At 35.2% G+C, this 24,552-nt stretch overlaps 1 protein-coding gene across 1 annotated transcript; it reads right to left on the minus strand.

The window, feature by feature from the left end:
• Positions 1–272: 272 nt before the first annotated feature.
• On the minus strand, positions 273–12,796 carry HSPA13 (heat shock protein family A (Hsp70) member 13). Its single transcript, XM_025449630.3, has 5 exons — positions 12,664–12,796; positions 10,053–10,393; positions 6,938–7,151; positions 5,298–5,465; positions 273–3,430 (listed from the first exon to the last, which is right to left on the minus strand). Exons 1-5 carry the CDS (start codon positions 12,686–12,688, stop codon positions 2,763–2,765), a joined length of 1,416 nt encoding a protein of 471 aa, XP_025305415.1. The 5' UTR covers positions 12,689–12,796; the 3' UTR covers positions 273–2,762.
• Positions 12,797–24,552: the final 11,756 nt, after the last annotated feature.

The raw sequence follows: 24,552 nt of genomic DNA on the forward strand, positions 1-24,552 counted from the left end.
ATCTAGGTCTTTGCTCCATTATAGTCAAAAGTCATGAACTGGTATTCAGAATTCAGGACATCTTGTTCATATGAGGCAGGAACTGTTTCTCTTTTAAATCAGGAAAATGAACGGAAAAGGATAAGGAACCCCAAAGTCAGGACGCAAGGAAGCAGGCAACAGCTGCTGAGCTCATGTGCCATGAGCATCAGATCAGCTCTGTCCCCCTTTTCTCTTATTAAACCTCAAAAATGTACTCCGGCCTAGTCATGAATGGAAAATAAAGTACACAGTTTAAAAAACAAACCACAAAGTGGTATTTATTTACATTAAAATGTGAATTACTTGTATACACACAAATAAGAGGCACAATCTGTTATGCACAATAACTATATAATCTTCAGTACATGTTATACATAGTAGCATCTGTTAAGTCAGTGGTTTGAGTGAAAACACAGTACCAAAACATTCCTGATACAAAATAAATTACTCATTCACATATTCTAATCATACAACAGTTAATATTTAAAAAGTTAATGCACTTCAAAAAACACTAGCTACATGTATAACCAAAATGTATTAAGTTTGTTTTATGAAAAGTGTCTTATTAGGCATAAATGATCCCTTTCAGGATACATTTTTATTTTTTAAATAAATAAACTACATTGATTTCAAGACCATTTATATATAGGCCCCTAAAATATGATTGAAGACAGACATTACTTCATATTTTAAAGATGTAACTATACTAGAGAATATGCTAAACTATTGCCCCCAAATTCCAACACTGCCATTCTATTTTTCAGACACAAATTATTTAAACATCCAATTTTAGTATATGAGATTAGCTGCCTTGTTTTGCAAGTTGTTTCTGCTAAAAAGCGTTAACAGATTGTCCTCAACTATCTCCTATATTTGAGAGTCAAGATTTTTTTTAAAAAATGTTAAAATGTTTTAGGTTAAAGCTGATACTGTATGTGGAGATTTTTTAACACTTTCTCTTAAGACCTTCGCAAAAAGATCTTTTCAAATTCTGAGATCTATCGAAGATTCCTATCAAGTCCATGAGAACACTTGAATACTTTCATAACGCAGTGAAGGATTCATCTTTGGCATTTCTCTGTTAGTTCTAAAATAAAATACGTCAACAAACATTTTTTTTAATTTTTCTATCTACTTACTAGACATTCTGTACACAAAACTATGTGATTGAAATTGTGTTTTAACCACAATCTCATTGCTAACATTTTTCTTTTATCTGAAAAAAATATTAACATTCAGCTTTTTACTCTGAGAAGCTGAAATGTTTTGATGTTGCTGAAATGAGTTTGCTTAGATCTCTTTTTCAGTGATTAGAAATTCAACATCCTTTAAATTCAACAACGGATAAAGCAGACATACTTTTTACATTAACAAAAATGTTGACCAGAGTGTAATCTTTGAATATTGATATGAAGCATGCATGTATTAAGAAAAAAAATCTTCAAATATGGGCATAACAGAAATATAACTGCTTGCTATATTTTCTTTCTTGGTCCCTGTAGCATTTCTAAAAGGAAACAGACAAAAACAAAACTGCTACAAATGCTGATTTGTCTAAATCCTCCCACATTGCCTTCCACATTAGATTGCCACGATACTTCCAATGTTCAATTTTTTTACTCTCATCACACACTAACCTTAAGGCTAAAAAACAGTCCAAGTGTCACTACTGTAAAATGATAGCGGGAAACCACAATAAGGATTTTACAACTGAGCATATTTTCCTCATTCAAAACTAACATGGGGAAAAAAAAATCTCAGTAAAAATGGAATCAAATATGACTTGATAGTTCAAATGCCAGCTACATTCTCCAGGGCTTACTGAAAATAAACAAAGAAACGAAAACAAAAACATAAATAGTAGAGCTAATTACTGGTACTTACCAATGTCTGCAAAGGTCTTGGATAACAAAAAAGAGCTAGTAACGATGGCTTTATTGTAACATTAAGACGTATAAAGTGAAATTAATAATTCCCTACTATTTTCCAACCAGGCAGAATCATGGAAATCCAAGCAGAGAATGATGCATTGTAACTGAAGGAACTGGAGTATAAATTGGTTACTTTTACTGTCTGGCACTGAAACATTTGGATAAATCTATAGCTATTTTAGAAAGAAAATAAGCTGATACAATAAATAGGTTTTAAAAATCTGGAGAATGCAGATTACATAAATAGGACACATAACTGAATTTGTGAAAGTAAATTTATTATAGAATATGGTAGTTACTGAACATTATACATGCAGCTTATATTAATACTGCTATCTCCCAGCCAATGTAAAAACCTGACTCCAATACTGTCCCTCAAGTATAGTTCAAACTAATAGTTACATATGATAACCAAGTAAATCCATTACCAGTTCCTGCTAATATAATTTAGTAAGAACTGGGAATCATAATATGGGCACGAGGCAATATTTACAGAATGTAATTTTAAGTGCATATGGTTATCTACTTCCAGAATCCAGAAAACAAAGTCACCCAAGCTCCTATAACAGTTTTACCTCAATTCTATAATTTTAAAAGCATATGTTGAAATGAGATCTCTCCAAAATCAAATAGGATCAATCTATCCTATTTAATCCTAAACCAAAATGTTATGTAAAATTCTGTGTATCTAAATGTTACCTTTCAGGTAAATTTGTGAGATATTTTAGAGATTTTCTTTTTTATTGGAGGTGGTCTGATAAAGAGGAAGAGGCTCATCAGACAATCACAAATAATCTTACCCTCCAGAATTCAGTTGAAGTTGGTCTTTTGCAAATGCTTATTGGGAATTTCTAAAGCACTGACTTGGAGAGGCCAAGAGCCTCCATCAATCCCTGCTTGGATAGCCACTCCTGTCACCACTGCCAGGTCAGGGTCTACAGAAGTGTTGGGATCCTTCCCAAAGAACTCTTGAATGACTTGGCGGATTCGAGGAATACGAGTAGAACCCCCAACCAAAACCACCTCATCGATCTCAGTCTTTTCCAGGTGGCCTTCTTTTAACACTTGCTGAATAGGTACAAGTATCTTCTGGAAAAGATCTTCATTAAGCGCGTCAAAGAGCTTTCGTGATATTTCTGTTTCAAACAACACCTGACTTTCTCCACTTTTCTTTTCAGAAAGGCCAGCTCCAAACACACTGTTTATGCGGTGGTCATCAGAGGGAGAAAATCTGTCCTTTGGCAGTTCAGTGTCACTACTCTGAGGCTCATTCTTGTCCTTTTCCTCCACTGTTAGTAATACTGACAACTGAGCAGACTGATGAAGAGTCAGATTCAATTTGACCATTTCCACAGCTTGTCTTAATCTGTGAATTTCCTCTTTCCTAGAGGGTAGAAAGCCATATGTTTGATAGATCTGTTTATATAAGTACTGAAGCAGTCTTTGATTAAAGTCCTGTCCTCCAAGTTTGTTATTTCCTAAGTTAGAAATAAAAAGGTATATGTTATATTTATGCATTTGTATGTGTATATACAGGTCTGTGTAGTATGTATGAAACTTATATACTAGGAATAACAAATCTCTTGCTTAATGTACTCTAACTCTTGAAATTTTATTCATTCAAAGCTTGATTAAAAATAACTGGATTACAATAATTTTTTAAAAAAGATTTTATTTATTTATTCATGAGAGACATGGAGAAAGAGAGAGGCAGAGACACAGGCAGAAGGGGAAGCAGGCTCCATGCAGGGAGCCCGATGCAGCACTCGATCCCGGATCCCAGGATCATGACCTGAGCTGAAGGCAGCCACTCAACCGCTGAGCCACCCAGGCTTCCCAGGATTAAAATAATTTTAACTTGGGTGCCTGAGTGGCTTAGTTGGTTAAGCATCTGCCTTCGGTTCAGGTCATGATCCCATGATCCAGTACCGCATCAGGCTCCCTGCTCAGCAAGGACCCTGCTTCTCCCTCTCCCCCTCCCCCACTGCTCATGCTCACTCACTCTCTCTCTCACGCTCTCTTTCTCTCAAATAAATAAAATCTTTAAAAAATGTATTTGATATTAAAAAACTGCACATTTGGTTAAAATTTTTAAATAATAAAAAAGGAATATCTCTTAATGATATCAAATAATTTTTCAGAGGATAAAGGTTGACAACAAAGATTAGCTTTTAGTAGCAATTTAAAACCACTTAAAGTCATTATTTTCAACAGAAGTCCTTATAATTAATAAGTACCAGTAGGCACTTTATCTTTTTTAAATCCTTTTGCTTGCTAGATTAAGAGCTAAAATAAAAAAAAGAGAGAGAAATTTAAAAGGAAAAGATTAATGTAATACAAATCTCTGGCACTGAATCTAAAGAGTCCAGTTAGGAGAAAGAAAAATGCAGAAGTTAGACAACCTATTAACTCACAGCTTCACTTTTTAAATAGGCTCCATTCTTTAAACTAAATTAAAAAAAAAATCTTAAAAAGATTTAGAATACAAAATCCTACAATTTCCTAGAGAATATTATTATTAGATTTTCTTACATATCTACTTTGTAAAACACATTATCAAATAATGTAAACTGATCACTCTTCATTTTATTTATTTATTTATTTATTTATTTATTTATTTATTTATTTATTTATTTATTTTTAAAAGACTTTATTTATTCATGAGAAACACACACACACAGAGAGGCAGAGACACAGGCAGAAGGAGAAGCAGGCTCCATGCAGGGAGCTTGATGTGGGACTCGATCCCAGGTCTCCAGGATCACAGCCGGGGCTGAGGGCGGCACTAATCCACTGAGCCACCCAGGCTGGCACCACTCCTCATTTTAAAGAATTTTTCTTGCTTTCTGTTCCCTTCACCACAGCCATGAAGTCCTATTGGCTCAGTGAGCTACAACTGGCAATGTATTTATTTGTATTATAGGATGCTCAGTCATTTTATTTAGACTTCACTTTTTGTTGTTATTATATACATAAATGGTGGTTATAAAGTTACATATACAGACTACCAAAGTGAAGTCAAAGTATACTGAAAACATCTGATTTTTAAAAATTTTATTTAAAGATTTTATTTATTATTTATTTTAGAGAGAGAGAGCAGGTGGAAGAGCAGAGAGGGAAAGAATCTGAAGTAGACTCCATACCAAGTACAATGTCTCCTATGGGGCTTGATCTCACAACCCTGAGATCATGACCTGAGCTGAAACCAAGAGTTGAATACTTAACCAACTGAGCCACCTAGGCAACCCTGAAAAAATTTTTTAAATAAACACTTAATACACACTTGGTGTGCTAACAAGGAAAGCACTGTCTAAAACTCTTTTAGTCTTCCTGTATTTTTCTTACCAGACATTGCTCGGGTTAGAAACATTCCTCCTTGTTTATTTAGCAATGACACATCTAGAGTTCCTCCGCCCAAATCTATCACCAAGACGTGAAAGACCTCAGCCTTGTGGAGGCCATAGGCCATAGCTGCCGCTGTGGGTTCATTTATTACCCTCAAGATCTTCAGTCCTGTAAGATTGGTTGGAGGGAAGAACAATTCATCAGAGGACACCATTACCAAAATTCCTTCCCACTCAACCTCATTATCATGTTAGTGTATTTTATGGAACATGACCTCTGCTGAGTAACAATGACTGTAAACATAACACCAAAAATAATGAAATGGGAAAGATAAAAATTGGTTGTAAAATTATTCCAAAAAATTATTAGTATAAAAGTCCAGATTCAGTTGAATACGCCATTATTTTCTGTATTAATGTTTAATTTTAAAAAGCATAGCCCCTTCTAATTTTCATTATTTTACCTGGGAATATATGAGCAATAAAACTTTAATTATTATGTGCTATAATAAATTGTTGTAGAAATAAAATAAGCTTACTATGCTCTTCTTTTTAAAGTGACTGAAAAAAAGGGGATAACAGAAGAGATTATAAAAAAAAAATCTAGATAAAAAGTCCTTAAAATTTAAGACCCTCAAATGTAAATCTGAAATATATAGCAAGTCTGATCTTGAAGGTACTGTTAAACAGTGAAAGTTCAAAGATCAGATTTCCTTGCGTAAACTTCCTGCTTTAACCTAAATGCCACATGTCAGGGACCATCTCTCTCTCATTCTCTCTCCTGCAACATACTTCCTCTCTTTATCTAGTAGGCTAACAACGTCACCTCCTTCAGATCTGCTTAAACTTCACTTTCTCAATGAGGCCTGCCTGACCACTCTAAAACCTTTCACTTTCTGAAGACCCCTGGCAATCCTGTAGGAACAGGATTTTTTCTTCCATAGCATGTTATTTTTGATATACATTATATCAAGGTTTTCAAACTGGGGCAATTCTGCTCCTCAGGGAACATTTGGCAATGTCTGAAGACATAAGACAGTCACTACTTGGAGGACAGTGCTGCTAGCACCTAATGAGTAGAAGCTAGGGGTGCTGCTAACTATCCTATAATGCATAGGACAGTTTCCCACAACACAAAATTATCTGGCTCAAGATATCAATAATGCTAAGAGTGGGAAACCCACAATATACTTATCTTATCTTTAATACAGATTTTGTTTCCCTCTAGTAGGATATAAGTTCTGTGGGAACAGAGATTTATCTGTTTTATTTACCAAGGCTCTCAATATTTATTGAATGGTTTTAAAGGAGTTGTCTTCCACCTCAGATTTTCAAGAAAATATTACATTTATCTTAACATTAAAGAAAGTTTATAGAAAAAAAATTCCTCCTTGCTAACATGCACCCATGTTAGCCTTGTTACATGCCTATCTGACTGGCTGTTGTTATAGTGTGTTCCATTTTACATGCTATAGAATTTTCTTAATTTTTTTTATAAGCCTATATCAAAATCCATCTAATTTACCCACTTTGGGTTTATTTATGTCCTCCTTTGTTGGTTTGCAAAGTGATACACCTTACTACAGATTTTCAACCTGAGAACATTCTGAGAAATGTACACTCAAGCAAGGGTGATATTACCTGCAAGGTTAGCAGCTTCAATTGTTGAATTTCTCTGTTTTAGATCAAATTCTGCTGGTACAGAAATAACAGCATTGGCAACTGGCATTCCAAGATATTCCTCTGCCATTTCCTTTAACTTCAACAGTAGTCTAGAGCCAACATATTCTGGGGAAACGGTGATGGTCTCATTACTTGTCACAGAAAACTCAACCATTCCATTTTTGTTTAAAACCTGTGAATAGGATTTGAAAAAAAAAAAAAAGGTAAAATCAAACATATACACACACATATACTTAAATACATATGTACTGAACTTATTCAATAAAGACTTTATAAGGTCATAAAATTTATTTGTAATCTATCATTTACTAAGATTAGAAGTTATTGAAAGCTATACTTTAAAATCTATAAAGTGAATCTACAAGAACAGCAGAATAATAAAATCCATCACCAAGCACATAAATGGAACACAGAAGATTCTCAATATATATTTGTTAAATGAATGAAAGAAAAAAAAGATGAAATATAAGGAATAAAAGTTGCTGGATCAGATATTTGACTTAGGATCTTCTTCCTTTTTTCATTTTTTTAAAAAAATTAACTTGTTTCCAAAAATAAAAGATAACTGAAAAACTGTTCTGGTACATATTAACAAGAATAATTTTGGTACTTCGCTATGTTTTTATCCAAAAATCACTTACCTTATTATTTCCATGAAAACATGTATTCACTCATTATCCCTGCTAATGTGGTTATATATTTCAAAAACTAGATTAATTCTAAAACTATGATCCTACTTTCACCAACAGACTACATTAATATCAACAGAAAAGAGAATCATTCTCCTAAGAAATTGTAAGAATTTTACCCCAGTCATTCTAGACCACAAACTGGGTTTCAATCAAAAAAACTTGACCATTAACAAACCTATCTGGGAAACAGAAAAACAAGCTACAGATACTATGTAAATAAGGTCCAAAGACACCATACTATCAGACTCCACATGAAACAGAAACAACAAAAAAACTCAGAACACTTAAGAAACTCAACAACAAAAAAACTCAAAATAACTCTCGGTTGAAAAACAGTACAGAGGTTCCTAAAAAATTGGAAACCGAACTACTATATGATGCAGCAAGTCCACTTCTGGATATATACTCTTATGTCAAAGAACCACCTGCACTTCACGTTCATAATAGCTGAGCCATGAATACAACCTAAGTATCTATCAATAGATATATGGATTAAGTTGGGATATTCATATACAATGGAATGCTATTCAGCCTTAAAAAAGAAGACAATCCTGTCCTTTGTGACAACATGGATGGACTCTGAGGGTATTACACTAGGCACAGGAAGTCAAACAGGGAAAGACAAACGCTGTATGATCTCTTACACGTAGAATCTAAAACAACCAAACTCAGAGAAAGAGATTAGATAGATTACCACAGGCAGAAGATGATGGGGGAGAGTAGGGGAAATGGATGAAGGTGGTAAAAAGGTACAATCTTCCAGTTATAAGTACTGGGAATGTAATGTCAGCATAATGACTATAATTAATATTGCTGTAGGATATATCTGAAAGTTGTTAAGACAGTAAATTCTAAGAGCTCTCACAGCAAGGAAAAAAGTATTTTTCCTTTTTTGTATCTATATGAGATTACAGATGTTAACGTATTGTGCTAATCATTTCACAATATATTTAAGTCAAATCATTATCCATACATCATAAACTTATATAGGGCTGTATGTTGATTATATTCCAATAAAACTTGGGGGAAAAATAACTCTTGCATCAATAAATAATTGTCTCAAATTCTTAATTTTGCTGAAATATAGAGCTTTATATAATTTAATCATTATTTAAGGAAAACTTATAAATTGATAAAGGACCCTAAGTAAAAGTTAATAAAGAACAAAGAAATAAACCTAAGAAATGCACAGGGTAAATTTATTTTCTCCTTTGGAAATGCATAAAATATTTAAGAATTTTGTTCAATAAGAGCACTGATACAGCTATCAGTTTCAAAAGCTATTCACTTAGAATTCCTCTTCATAATTTATAAGAAAAACCCTCTATGGAAAAAACATATTTAAAAGATATGAGTAGCGGGGTGGTCGAAAAGGTTGATGAGGATTAAAGTGTACACTTATCATGATGAAAAAAAACGTTTTAGACAAAAAATAAAATATTTAAAAGAAAAAAAACCCCAGCAAAACACAAACCTACAAATAGTCATGTAAAAGCATTAGGAAAAAATAGAAGTGGATAGGAATGGGAAAGGCTACAGTAAGCATGATAAGAGTCTATAACTATTTTTTTTTTAAATTCGAGATGATTTTGCCACATAAAAATTTAATATTCTTGAGAAGTAAAAAGTAAAAACAAATACATAAATCTTAAAAAAAAGAGTAACTAGGGATGACACAACACAGGGAAGATTGAACACAGCCTTTTCAATCAACGGTTTGGCAATATAAATCAAAGTATTTAAAGAATACAAGTTCTTCTACTTCTAGAATTCAAGTTTAGGAAATTATCAAGAAGTACACAAAGATATGTACAAGGATATTCACTGAAGCTGCAACATAAGTGGAAAACCATGGAAAAAATAAAATGTGCACTTATCAAGACTAGACAATTGAATAATGGAATAGTCATTCTAAGGAACCATGTCATATTGTTGAATTTCAAACAAATCATAAAAAGGATGCCTACTATGATTTCTTTTTATGTATACAAATATGTATATCCTAACACACCCAGAGCATCTATTCATCTATCAAGCCATCCATCCGTCCGTCCGTCCATCCATCCATCCATCTATCCATCCATCTGTCCATCCCATAGTACATGGGGCTTCATTAGCTTTCTTGCTACAGTGAAACAAAGACCTAAGCAGATATTCTGAGGATAACAGCTCAAGAACATTGTAAGACTCCAAGTCTGTGACAGAGCTGTGGAGCCAATGAATTAACTCATCCTGGAATTGCTGTAGGACTGCTTGTTATCATGTAACTTCCATGCAGACCAAGTAAGTTGAAACAGAATGGTTTGTTACTTGAAGCCAAAACATTAATTGAAACAGTATGCTAAACTAAAATTAAAATAGATTTTAGCTTAATCACTTACCTTAAATGGGTATCTGCCAATTTCAGCCTCCAGCTCCTCTGGGGTAAAAATCTTGCCTATGAATCTCTTGGCATCATATATTGTGTTCTGAGGATTTGAATCTGCCAACTCTAAGCTTTCATAACCCACATATACATCATTGTCAGTAAAGGACACCATACTGGGTATACTGATGTGCCCATTTTCATCTGGAATGACCTTTACTTTTCCTGTGCCAGGAAAAAACACCCCAACAGAACAGTAGGTGGTGCCAAGGTCAATTCCAATCACTTTAGGAGTAGGCAATGGTAAATACTGTTGTGCCAAATAGCCAGCCAACAGGAGAGTCAAAACAGCTGATCCTGAAATAGAGGCAAGTTAAGAGACAGTCTTATTAAACTAGTACAATATGCTAAATTACAAATATGCTATTGTAATTTAAATTTAGTTTTTAGTCTCAACTCTTTGAGGCGAGAATAACACACTCTCAAAATATTTTCTTTTATAGTACTAATGATAATACTTCTCTCAGACATCAAGTTTTTCATAATGCAAAATGACTATACAATTAAAATAAAGGAACAACAAAACCAAAAACCCCTGTAGTTGTATGTCTGTGTACTTTACCTATGGGAGAAGAAAAAGTAAAAACATAATAATTGTGTTGATGCTAACAGGAAAAGTCATTCATCTCTAGCAAAGGCTAGATAAATATAGATATAATTCAATGTCTTGATCAATTGATATTTAAATTTTATTGCTTTATAAACAGCCTTAATTATCACTATTAAAAAGAAATTTCGGGATCCCTGGGTGGCGCAGCGGTTTGGCGCCTGCCTTTGGCCCAGGGCGCGATCCTGGAGACCACGGATCGAATCCCATATCGGGCTCCCGGTGCATGGAGCCTGCTTCTCCCTCTGCCTGTGTCTCTGCCTCTCTCTCTCTCTCTGTGTGACTATCATAAATAAATAAAACTTAAAAAAAAAAAAACTTAAAAAAAAAAAAAGAAAAAGAAACTTCAGGGCAGCCTGGTGGCGCAGCGGTTTGGCGCCGCCTGCGGCCTGGGGTGTGATCCTGGAGACCCGGGATCGAGTCCCGCATTGGGCTCCCTGCATGGAGCCTGCTTCTCTCTCTGCCTCTCTCTCTCTCAGTCTCTATGAATAAATAAATAAAATCTTTAAACAAAAAAAAAAAAAAGAAAGAAAGAAAGAAAGAAAGAAAGAAAGAAAGAAAGAAAGAAAGAAAGAAAGAAAGAAAGAAAAAAAGAAACTTCACTGGGACGCCTGGGTGGCTCAGTCATGATCCTGGAGACCTGGGATCGAGTCCCACATTGGGCTCCCTCCGGGAAGCCTGCTTCTCCCTCTGTCTGTCTCTGCCTCTCTGAGTCTCATGAATAAATAAATAAAATCTTAAAAAAAAAAAGAAAATAAATAAATAAATAAAATAAAAAGAAACTCCGTTATTAGTATTTCCACACCAAAAACTGTTTGGAGGGCTAAAACTCTTTATTCCCTCATCTCCTTTTTCCTTTCAAAAGGATGCACTGGATAAATTGGCAAAATGATTTTGAAAGTGGTTTAATTATGAAACGGCCACTTTACAACAGAACAGAGTTAACTTTTTCTGTGTTTAAATATGAATTAAAGAAATACTTCTTGCAGAAGTTAACATTTAGAGAAGGAGAACCTAAATGTGTAACCCTAAAGGCAACATAAAGCCCCTTGAAGACAGGTTTTGTTCACTGTTGTATCCCTTGCACCAGGAATGGCTCCTAGCAAATAGCAGATGCTCCACAAATACTGATTTTAAACACACACACATACACACACACACACACACACATACAAATAAGGACAAAAGCTATGCAGATTGTAAACCTAAGTGACTAAGAAAGATATCCCTTCGAATTCACAATTAATCTGTTCTTTGGTTTCAGGAGACTATATGTCTGTAATCTGTAACCACAGGTGTTACATATGACCCCAACGTCAATGTGTAGGAGTCTGTTTTACTAATTGTGAGCTCATCCTCATCAACACATAATTCAAAAAAAAAAAGAAAGAAAGAAATCATGTGCCAACCCCACTTTCTTCTTGCTCCTACGTGGAAAACTTCAGAAACATTTCATTATTTTCTCGGTCGGGGAGGGCTAATTACTAACCCCGATCGGTAGAAAGAGCATCAGACTATACATCCAAGAGGCCTGGCTCTTCCAAAACGCAGCATCCCAGGAGTCTACAGCTCCGGCCGCCGGCACAGCTCCTCCCCCTTCCTCTACAAAGGGGTCCTGGGGATGCACGTTCTTGCAGCCTCTCAAAGGCCGCAATTCAAGCAACGATTCAAAATCGACATTCTTTTGAAAAGAACCTTTCCCGAGGCCCGATGTCCCTGGGATGCAAGCAGAGGGTCGCCGCCCGCGCCGGCCCTACAGGGCCTACCCTGGCCCAGGCCCTTTCTGGACGCGACCCTCAATCCGGCGCCCCGAGAGCCAAAAGCCGCCTCTAAGTCACCCTTCCGGAGTCCTTCTCACTGCGCCAGTTTGATCCAGGAGGTGACAACCACCCCTGCCCACCTGGCCTCCCCAAACTGCTCCAGTGTCCACAACAGCCACAGAGAACCCCTGGTCACTGACCTAAGATCGTCATCTCTCCAGCCATCACAGTCCCGCCGGAGGGGCTTGGGATGACTGTACCAGACGTGAGGTGCCGCCCCCACGCCACCTCCCAGCCCCGAGGCCTGCTGGGTAACGTAGTTCTCTTGCTCCAACGCTGTTCGAGAAGCTACATCTCTGACCAGAGAAGGGACTTCATTTACCGTCAGGTCGCGGGGCTGAGCGCCTCCATTCAACCGCTGCCAGTGTCGTTGGAGCCGCCCTCCCACGCCCGGACTACGGAGCCAATGAGGCTGAGGTGGAGGAGAGCCAAGGAGGGAGCCTGGACTTTATAATCAGACCTGAAGCGCCTGGAGCCAAGTTGAGGTAAAAAGACACGATCTCTTTAGCGCCGCCCCATCGCTCTGCATTCTGGGAAGTGTAGTTCTGGCCTGCTCCTATTCGCGAGAGGGAGAGCGGGGACCGTTAGGTCACTGCTTTTTCTAGCCAGTGTTCCTAACCAGGTCCAGGTTCGAACCTTCGTCTTTCGTTCCTCCTACCTTTTCAGGAATGCTTTCTTTGCCTGGGATCTAGATTCCGGATAGAGCTCCTCTAAACACCGCTCACCCCTCCGGCCTTCCCACAAGAGCCCCTATGGCAGTGAGCACAGAGGAAGGCCAGGGGGACATCCCTGTGACTTCTTTTTTTTTTTTTAAGATTTTATTTATTTATTCATGAAAGACACAGAAAGAGAGAGGCAGAGACACAGGCAGAGGGAGAAGCAGGCTCCATGCAGGGAGCCCGACGTGGGACTCGATCCTGGGTCACCAGGGTCAGGCTCTGGCTGAAGGCTGCACTAAACCACTGAGCCACCCGGGCTGCCCTCCCTGTGACTTCTATTTTTTTTTTTTTTTTTTTATGATAGGCACACAGTGAGAGAGAGAGAGGCAGAGACACAGACAGAGGGAGAAGCAGGCTCCATGCACCGGGAGCCCGACGTGGGATTCGATCCCGGATCTCCAGGATCGCGCCCTGGGCCAAAGGCAGGCGCTAAACCACTGCGCCACCCAGGGATCCCTCCCTGTGACTTCTAATAAGATCTTCAGCCCTCTGCTTTTGCTTTGGGATAAATGAGTTAAAGCAGTCTTCAGTGAATGTGATTTATCCAAGAGAGCAGGAACGCGTTTTCTCGATTATTACTGAAGTCAGCTATTGCAAACAGAAACGAAAACAAAATATTTTAGCTTCCTCTTGAATTAAGTCATAATTGTCAGGAGTTGCTTTCATGGACAAGTCCTGTAGCATCTAATGGCTTTTTCAGATTCTAATGTGTAAGAAATCCTACCCCCCCCCCTTTTTTTTTTTTTTTTTTTTTTTTGCTTCTTGGTCACTGGTAGTACCTAATAGCTCCTTGTCAGAGCATTTTATCTGTCACTGCTGTCAAAGTTCACCAGAGCTATAATCCTGGAGAATTGAAATCCGTTTCCTCACCTTAGCTGTAAATCAAACAATCCCTGTTGACAACTGGTCAACCTGCTGGGGTTATAAACTACTACTGGCTTTCTGATTATAAAATGTATATGAAACTATTGATGGTTGTTGAGGTTGAAGTATAGTTAATGGGGATTCATTATAATCTCTCCACTTTTGTACATTAAAAAAAATCTTTCATAATGTAAACTGTAAAAAGTGTGTGTATGTATGTAGTGAGTATATTCAGTATAATTTCCTTATGAAGAACACATATAATTCAAACGCTTAAGTCATGAATATTATTTGGTATAATGATCATTATAAACAAACATTTATTGACTGTAGTGGTAGCCACTGGTAACAACCAGAAGCAGAGATAGAGGATAAACACATGCATGTAATTTTTTTAATGTTAAATACTGTGCAAATAAAGGAAACCTCATCTAAAATGGAGCTGGGAAGCCTTGAGAGGGGATCTCTCTGGGCCCACCATGGGTTGTCAGTTGCAGACCCCAGGAGGAAGAGCCATACCTTGCATCCTCAGCAGGAAGAAGCTTAATTTACTCCCCAGCAGGACCTAGTAAACTCTTCTCCTTGCCCAGCAATAGCAATAGCCAATGAGAAGTTCAAACTCTCACTCTACTCCAAGGGACTTTTGTTCCAGGAAAGTCCTTCATAATTTTGTCATGTCCTCCATACAAACAAACCCCTCTCATTTGGCTTCCCAGACTTGCCTGTGCTTCACGGCAGTTTGCTTGTCCTGAATTGCAATTCCTCTATTAATCCCAAATAAGCTCATTTTGCTAGTAAAATAACTGACTAGTTTAAGGATTAACAAAACCATAATTGTGTATGGACAGAGGGCAGAAACAAAATTGAATAAACACTGTAATTTTATGTTGAAGTCGAGAAGACTTAGTGAAAGAATATGTGAAAGAAATGAAGAGTGAAAGGGAGCCAGCAGATGAGTTAATAGGATAATATGAAACAATTGTTTGAAGGTGTTCCAGGAAGAGGGAACTGAATTACAAAGAGTATAGAAACAAAAGATAATTTCATAGATTAGAAGTGCTGGATCATAAAGGATGAGGTGAAAGTCTGAGAGGTGGGACTGGAGACATAAGCAAATCAGGAGAACTAGTCTTTTGTGGCAGGCGCTGGTCATTGCTGTCTGTTATCCCTGCCACCCACTCCTTCCTCTGTGTTATTAGGATCCTGATATGGTCAAGAAATAAATAGGTAGAGATTACATGATCTCAGAGTGGAATGCTCTTAATATGGGGGGGGGAACTAAAATGGAACAAGCAGTTTCCACTCTTTCATTACTGCCTTAACAAATGACCACACAAATGACCATTTAGTGTCTTAAATCAACACAAATTTATTATTTTATATTTTTGTAGATCAGAAATTTTGATGTGTTTCACTGGACAAATCAACAGGGGGCTGCATTCCTTTCTGGAGATTTTAGAGGAGAATTGTTTCTTGCTAGATAGGAGTTGCTGTCAGAATTTATTTCCTTGTGATTGTGGGATCAAAGTTCCTATTTTCTTACTAGCTGTAAACTGAAGGTCATTCTCAGTTTCTAGAGGCCACCAACGTTATTTAGCTGACAGACTTTCTTCCTCTGTGGCAACAGTAGGCTCAGAAGACATCATGTAATTAAATTGGACCCACCTGGACAATCCAAGATACTCCCCTCATCTCAAGCCTTGGAACTTAAAGAAAAAAAAATCCTTAGTCTATTTTGCCTGTAAAATAACATATTCACAGATTCCAAGAATTAGAATGTGAATGTAAGCCTATCACAGTTTGCTCTCTGGTTCCCAAAGACGTACATCCATCTACATACAAAGTCTCATCCTATTACAGCATCAACTCGAAGTTCAAAAAGCTCTTCTAAACCTCATCAGCTCAGAAGTCTTAAATATCATCACCTGAATCATCTAAAGTGGGTAGTAGATGTTATATCCCTGCTTCTTTCTTGTCTGTTTAACTAATTAACTAATGTTAATTCATAATAATGTTGGTTATACTAATGTTATAAAGGACAGTAACCACGAGAGTTGGGAAATAAGGGTGAGGGCAGGGATATGGAAAGAAATGTGGATATACTATCTTCTTCATTTTTCTTAGCAGGGAGTTCAAGGATATTTAGAATGGAAATTTAAGACATAGAAACTTAAATAGGTAATTCAAAGTTATGAAGACAATTTTCTGAAGGACTAAAAAATAATAAAACATATAGATAAAAGAATAGGTTATTGGGAAGAATAGGTGGGACAAAACTAAAATGTGTACTTTTTTCATTTTTCCATAGACAAGTGTCAATATATGTAATTTAAAGTAAAATTTGAAAATCCATATAGCAAAATATGTGAACAAAGGAAGCAATAAGCCAAAAAATATATTGGATGACAGATTTAGGATCAATTTTTATGATATACATAATATAAATGGGATAGACTAAAAACTGCCAGATTGTCCTTTTTTAATATACAGTTGTAACTATTTATTGGAAACTTTTAAATAGATAACTAAATGAAGTTGGTGGCCAGAAAATATCTTAGAGGGCATCTGAACCCACCCTCTTACTTATAGAGAGAAAAATAGAGGCCAAGAGAAGTCAAGAAAATTATGATCTCAATTAGTGTTCATTCTCTTAATAAATTATACTTCACCTTCAATTTAGTGATTATAAGTAATCTTTAACAATAGTAGCTGGAGTGAAAAATTGTCTAATTATATATCCCAATATTTCTCATTATTATTTCAGAAATGTGCTCTGTTAGGAAAATCATTGCCAAATAACAAAAATCTTACTATATATCAATCTAATTCAGGGGACAAATTGTCCTTGTTGTTGTTTAATTCACACTTACTTCTTTTTCCTCATCTATTTAAAAACTGTTCATTGAATGGAAAATTGATCCAGTTCTCTGCACATTCATTAAAGGAATAAGTGTATTGAAATTGCAATTTAGTTTGAGTTACACTGTTAGATTCTATGGAACACTATAATATTTAAACATAAAAGATTACTCCTATATTAAAATTATTCCATAACAGGACAAATCTTATTTATTGAACCAGAGTATTTATATATTTTTCCCCTTGTGCTAGACTGTTATGGTTCTATATATTCCTGTTTTCTGGGGACTTTAAATTTATTGCATGAAGATTTTTCATGTAAAGGTATAGGGAAATAAATTTGATTTAAAATAAGAAGCTGGTACTAGTGTTGTTGTTTTTTCACAGAACATTATTATACCTCCAAACTTTTGAAGGATGAGTATGTTTGCTCTTTATTTTGAAAATAGTTTACATTCTGGCTATTGCCTTTAAGTTTCAAATGAATGTGAAATGAATGTGAATGAAGTAGAAATATATAATACATATGTTTACAATAAGAAACAGATTATTTTTTTAAAAAACCTATTTCTGATTAAAGCAATAATATTAACAAAAATTTAAAGGCATATGAACATATGAATACTTCTTACATGATCAAAAATGTATCCTAAGCAACAAACCAGCACCAGACTTAGAATTATTACCAGTAAAATTGAGAGTGAGATAAGAATTCTTATTTGCAACTATTATATAACGTTGCTTTGGAATTAACCTGTGCAAGGAAATAAAACAGGAAGTATAAATTTGGGGAAAATAAAAAGGCAAATTTATCATCATTTCCTAATTACATGATTATTATCTTATTTCAGGCTCCTAGAGCAAAATAACACAAATTGGGTAACTCATAAACAACAAAAATGTGTTTCTCATAGTTCTAGAGCCTGTGAAATCCAAAATCAAGACACTGGCAGATTAAGTGTCTGGTGAAACCGTGCTTCCTGGTCCACAGACTGCGTTCTTCTCTCTGTGTCTTTACAGGGTGGAAGGGACAAGGGAACTTTCTGGGGTCTTTTTCATAAGGGTACTAATCCCATTCATGAGGACTCTAGCCTCGTGATCTAATCGCCTCTCAAAGATCTCACCTTCTAATACTATTATATTGGCAATTGAGGTTTAACATAGATTTGAAGGGTGGGGAGGAGTGGAGACACAGTCTGTAGCAATTATATAAATTTTAAAAATACACTAAAAATGTTTGAGAAATAATAACAATTGAATAGAGGGTTCCTTTAATAATATTATACAAAAATAACTTTTCTGTATGCAAACAATATCCAGTTAGAAAAAAATATGGCAGGAAAGATTCCATTTACAGTAGCAAACAAAATCCATGGAAGTACATTTAAGAATAAAAAAAAATGCTTTAAATCTCTCCTAAGACTAGAATTATATAATGGAAGTAAATAAAAAGACAACACCTTCTTGGATAGGAAAACTCAAGAAGTTTATTAAAGAAAAATTAAACATATACAAGAGACGGTTAGTTACCATGCCCCTCATCCAGATTCAATAATTATTAGTCTATCTACACCTGCTCCCCAATCTCATATTACTTTGTAGCAGATAGGAGATAAATTCTTTTATCCTTAAATATCTCAATAAGTACCTGTAAAAATAACTTTTAAACACACAGTAATGTTGTCAAAACTAAATATTAAAAATAATTCTCTACTATTAAGAATCTGATCAGTACTCACATTTCTAATTGCTTCATAAATATTATATTGTTTTCTATTTTGAGCCTTTGAATTAGAATCCAAAAGTCTACCTCTTGCAGTTTTTTTAAAAAAATAAGCCATTTATCCTTCAAAGTTTCCTACAATCTGAATTTTGTGGATGTATCTTATGAACATTTTTGTCTCTTTTGTGTATCTGGTATAATTTACTAGTTGGATATGGAGGTTTGCTCCATTTTAGGCTACTTTGTCTTTGATCATGTGTTTTTCCATTAAAAGGCAAATAATATGTGGTTGCCTCTCTTTTCGTTGAGTAATGTCCAAGCTTGTTAATTTATTAAGTTTCAAAAACCAATGATATTCTATTTTACTTTTTTATTTATTAGCTGGAATATAATTATAAAGAGAAACCTTCCACTTACTATTTGATTACCCATAATATAGTTTATGTAGAAAGGCAAGACTAATTCTTATTTGTTCTATTTTCTACTTTTAAAAATATTTACCTTACTAGCATCATTCAATGATGACCAATTAATTTGTTGTTGTTACAGTTGTGTGGTGTTATATGTTTCAATCTATTGTAATTATTATCCTTTTAATACTTAGAGTATTCTAACTTTGGCTAGTGACAAACATTTCAAAATTCATTCTTGAGTGCTTTTGACATAACTCTAGTAGGTTTTACTTTTTTCTGTGCTATTTACTCTGAAAAGATACCTCAGGATCCTCTTATTCATTTTTTTTTTGGGGGGGGGCTTATAATTAATCATACCTCCAAAGACCCCTACTTTCTTTTACTAAGATGAGGTATTTAGAGACCATAATTTGTGTGCTGGGGGACTATAAATTTTAAAGATACTAGTTCTCATATTTTTCAATTAAATGACATATCAAATAAAATGCCAGCAGGATATTATATAATTTGACAAAGATAAAGAATTCATTTGGAAGGTTTAGGAATAATGAGAGAATGGCCCTTCCACATGCTTAAACAAAAGACAAAGCTACAAAAATCTGAATAACTTTATACTACCGAGGAAATAGGAAATAGACCAAAGCAGAAAATCTTTCCCCTCATTTCTTTAAAAATGAGGGGAAAGGGAGAAAAATTATTCAGTAAATATTGTTGAGACCACTGGCTATTGAAAATCATTAACCATGAAAAGAATATTACACCTTTACATCAAAATAAATTCCAGATGGATGGAAGATTTAATTCAATAGTATAGATGGCTTTATTCATTAACTTGGGGGTGGGAAAGACATTTAAAACTTGAAAACTAGAAACTATAAAGCAAAACTAAAATAAGCAAAAAATGAAATTTGATACATAGAATTTTAAATTATACATAAGTATATATGAAGTCAAGACAGATGACAAACTGAAGAAATATTAAATACACATGATGTACAAGAGAGATTAATTTCTTTACTTTATAGAGAGCCCCTCAAAGTATAAATATTTACAACCCAATTGAAAAATCAGAAACAATATGAATAAGCAATTAACAGAAAATGAAAATGCTAATAAACATGAAAAGAAGCTTTAATCATATTAAATAAATGTAAATACAAACAATAGCATTTCATTTTCAGCTGTTTAATTATATGCCCCCCTCAAAAAAAGATATGTTGCAGTCCCATACCCTGCCATACCTTAGAATGTGATCTTATTTGGATATAGGATTGTAGCACATATAATTAGATAAAATAAGGTCACCCTGGAGTAGAGTGGTCTCTTAATCTAATATTATGAAAGAAAACAGCCATTCAAATATACAGAGACACAGAAAGAACGCCATGAAGTGACAAAAGCATGTTCTGTTACTGAGGGTGGTATGTTAAAACATCCACTTATGATCATATGTTTTACTGTTTTGCGTGTGTGTGTATGTGTGTGTGTTTAATACGTATCCATTATTGCTTTATAGATTTCAAAGCTCTTTTTTAGGCACATAGAAATTTAAGATTGTTATCATCCTTTATTATCATAAAATAACCGTTTTGTATCTAATAATACCTCTTGCTTGGAAGTCTGCTTTGTCACAGGGCTAGAACTGGAATGCAAAATGTAAGGAAATGCTCTGCTACTGACTGCACTTTTCCAACCCTGAGAGTAAGTGCCTCCTTAAATTTGGGCCCTAGGTGCTTCATTCTTCAGGAGGCACTCACTCTCTCATGCAAGTATTTAATGCACTTGTGCTTGCTTGCCTTACTCTGATTCCAGTCCTCTTTTGTCTAATAGTAATATAGCAACTCTAGCATTCTTTGGGTAGGTATTTGCTAGTTCATTTTTCCCCCATTCTTTATCTCTTCACTCTTTTGTGTCCTTATATTTACAGTGTCTTAAATAATATACAATTGAACTAATGTTTTAATGAAGTTTGACAATATTAGTCTTTGAACTGAAATGTTTAGTCCATTTACATTAGATATAATTATGGATGTAGATCTATATATATGTTTGTCCACTAACTTTTAAAAAAGATTTGTTTAATTTTTATTTTTAAATTATTATTACTGTTTTTATAAGGAGGCTCCACATCCAGTCTGGAGCCCAATCCAGGGCTTGAACTCATGACCCTGAGATCAAGACCTAAGCTGAGATCGAGAGTCAGACACTAACCAACTGAGCCACCTAGGCACCTCTGTTCTTTTACCTTTTTCTTCTTTCCTTAATATCAATCAATACTTTTAAATCCTTTATATATATAACTAATATAAAAACCCTTTTCTTTTATTCTTTAGTGATCATTGTAGTGATTTGAACAAATATCTTTTATTTATTATAGTTGGTTCTTTTATCAGTTCTTGAAGACTGCAGAAATCTTAGAGTACTTTTTATTCCATTTACCATTCCCACCCTTGAACTATTGATATGTCATATTTCATACCTATGCTATGTTATAAACTTCATAAGGCATATTTATCACTATTTTTTAAACCGTAAGCTTTCTTTTGATTTACCATGTATTTAACTTTTCTGGTGTTCTTTATTTCCTTCATACTTTCATCTGCAATCATTTCCCTTCAACTTGAAAAAGTTCCTTGAATATTTTCTTTAGTGCTGGTTTGTTGACAGCACATTCTTTCAGATTTTCTTGAGAAGGGACTGAAAACATCTTTAATTTTCATTTTTGAAAAAATATTTTTATTGGATATAGGGTTTTGGTCGGCAGTTTAAATTTTACTTTTCGGGGTGGCTCAGCGGTTTGGTGCCTGCCTTTGGCCCAGGGCGCGTTCCTGAAGTACTGGGATCGAGTCCCATGTCGGGCTCCCTACATGGAGCCTGCTTCTCCCTCTGCCTGTGTCTCTGCCTCTCTCTCTCTCTCTCTCTGTGTGTGTGTGTCTATCATAAATAAATAAATTAAATAAATAAATAAATAAATATTTAAAAATAAATAAATACATTTTTTCTTTTCATTGCTTTAAAGGTGTCATTCCATTGCCATCATCTTCTATTGTTTGTTTTGGAAAGTCAGTCATAAGTCTTTTTCTTGCTTTTTGAAGGTAATGTGTCTTTTTTTTCTCTACTTGATTTAAAAATTGGGGGGGGGGAGGGTGGCATCTGTATGACTTAGTAATTGAGCATCTACCTTTGGCTCAAGGCGTGATCCTGGAGTCCCGGAATCTAGTCCCACATCCGGCTCCCTGTGTGGAGCCTGCTTCTCCCTCCACCTATGTCTCTGCCTCTCTCTCTCTGTGTCTCTCTCATGAATAAATAAATAAATAATTCAAAAAAATGTGTATCTTGTTACACTGTTGATTTCAGTTCTAGAAATGAGCAGAGAATAGGTATCCAGAATAATTAATGAAAACTAAAATTTTAAAAAATTCTATTTGTTTTTGAGCATTTTACCTGTTTTGCCATAAATTGTTTTTTTGTATTTATCCTTTTTGGAGTTGGCTGAGATTCTTGGATCTTTGTTTAATGCCTCTTATCAGGTGTGGAAAAATTCTCTTTAAATATTGTCTCTGTCCCTTTCCTTTTCTTCTGAGATTCCAGTTACACATATATTCGCTCATGTTCTATATTAACTTTTGGTCTTATATCCATTAATACTCAATTCTGTCTTTTCTCTGTGTCCTTCAGTTTGAATATTTTTCTGTTTTATATTCACTAATAGTGTCTTTACTGTATCTAGTCTGCCATTAAACATGTTCTATGAATTCTTAAATTTATATATGTATTTCTTCAGTTCTAGAATGTTTCATTTGGTGTTTATATTGATTCTAATTATATGTTGAAAATATCCATCTTTTATTCTTTACATTATTTATTTTATTTAAAATTATTCTTATTATTTATTTTAAAACTCTTGTCTGTTTACTCCAATGACATTCATGGAAGGGGGGGTGGTCATCTTTTTTTTTTTTCTCTTTATTTTCAGTTACATTCTCCTGCTTCTTCCAATGTCTCATGTTTACTTTTGCATGCCAAAGAACCATAAAAAGAGATTGATGTTATAACCCTCACATAGCATTTACCCTTTTCTGTTTCACATGTAGACTGAAGGCAAATTATCTCAGTTCACATAGGAATTAAGTATGATGCTTAATTGTAGTTTAAGATAAATCTAGTACTTTTCAGTTTTCATATATTTCAAGTAGAGACCTTTCCTGTATTTTTGCAGATCCCCTCTCTCTAGAGGGGGTTTGCAAAAAAGCAGGAATTTTTGCATCACACCAGCACTCATATTTGGGGCTTCTTTAGATTTTCTTGCCAGTGAACACCTAAATCTCTGCTGGTTTCTCTTTCTGTAGCAAGGATTTTTATTTAGTCAAGCTTGATCTTTCATATGTGCACAGGTTTGAAATGCTCCCAATGAAGAAAGCTGCTGCAGACCTCATCTTGCCTCACAGCTATTCTATCTCTGGAAATAGTTCTTCTAGACCTCTTTGCTTTCTCACTACTCTAATGTCTTTACAAACTTGAATTTAGGATGCATGCATTTTTTTCCTGTTTGCTGAAGTGGAGGTTATATTTTGTGCCTACATTTTGCACAAATTATGAGGGGTTTTATTTTATTTTAAAGATTTTATGTATTTATTTATTCATGAAAGACAGAGAGGCAGAGACACAGGCAGAGGGAGAAGTAGGCTACCTGCAGGGAGCCCAGTGTGGTACTCGATCCCCTGACCTGGGATCAAGACCAGAGCCAAAGCAGAAGCTCAACCTCTGAGCCACCCAGGCGTCCCTATTCAGGGGTTTTAAATAGATCATTTAGTTTGTTTGTTAACTTGAATTGATTTGTCATTGCCAGTGTGAATACTGTGATGAAAAGGATTTTGAAATCATATTCAGACTCTTAGGGAATGAAAGCCATACTTAATTAACAATATCTACCCTGGGTTTGGGTTTGGGGTGTGGACATATGCTATTCCTATGTCTAATTGCATTTTTTTGACTGTATGCTTTGCTGGTGATAAGTGTGCCCAAGACAGAGGAAGATAAAGAAGGAAAGAGGCAAGTACAATACAGACCATGAATGGAGGCTTCATGAGAGGTTTTGTTATCTTGTTCCAGTTCTTAGAACAGTGAATGCAAAATGCACAGTGGCTGCTTAAAATATATGAACTGAATGAATAAATAAAACAAATACAAGGAGGACATGAAAGGTGAAAGGATATGGTTGAAACCCTTCACTAAGTCTGGGGTTCCAGCTGCTTAAAGACTATGACTATATCTAGTTCATTTTAATATTTTCAGAACATGCCATACATGCAGATTAGATGCTTTACAATGAGTGATTGAATGAATGTGTATTGTAACATGTTATCATGTATATATATGTATATATATTAGATTTTATTTATTTTTTCATGAGAGACAGAGAGAGGCAGAGACATAAGCAGAGGGAGAAGC

The sequence above is a fragment of the Canis lupus genome, chromosome 31, assembly GCF_003254725.2.
Source record: "Canis lupus dingo isolate Sandy chromosome 31, ASM325472v2, whole genome shotgun sequence".
Taxonomy (NCBI): domain Eukaryota; kingdom Metazoa; phylum Chordata; class Mammalia; order Carnivora; family Canidae; genus Canis; species Canis lupus.

Bases quoted from the DNA above. Each gene is read 5' to 3' on its own strand.
- HSPA13 (XM_025449630.3), bottom strand. From the start codon at position 12,688: ATGGCTGGAGAGATGACGATCTTAG. The intron at 10,394-12,663 runs GTCAGTGACCAG...CCTCTATTTCAG, and splicing joins TGGAGAGATGACGATCTTAG to GATCAGCTGTTTTGACTCTC. The intron at 5,466-6,937 runs GTAATATCACCC...CCAATCTTACAG, and splicing joins TGAAGCTGCTAACCTTGCAG to GACTGAAGATCTTGAGGGTA.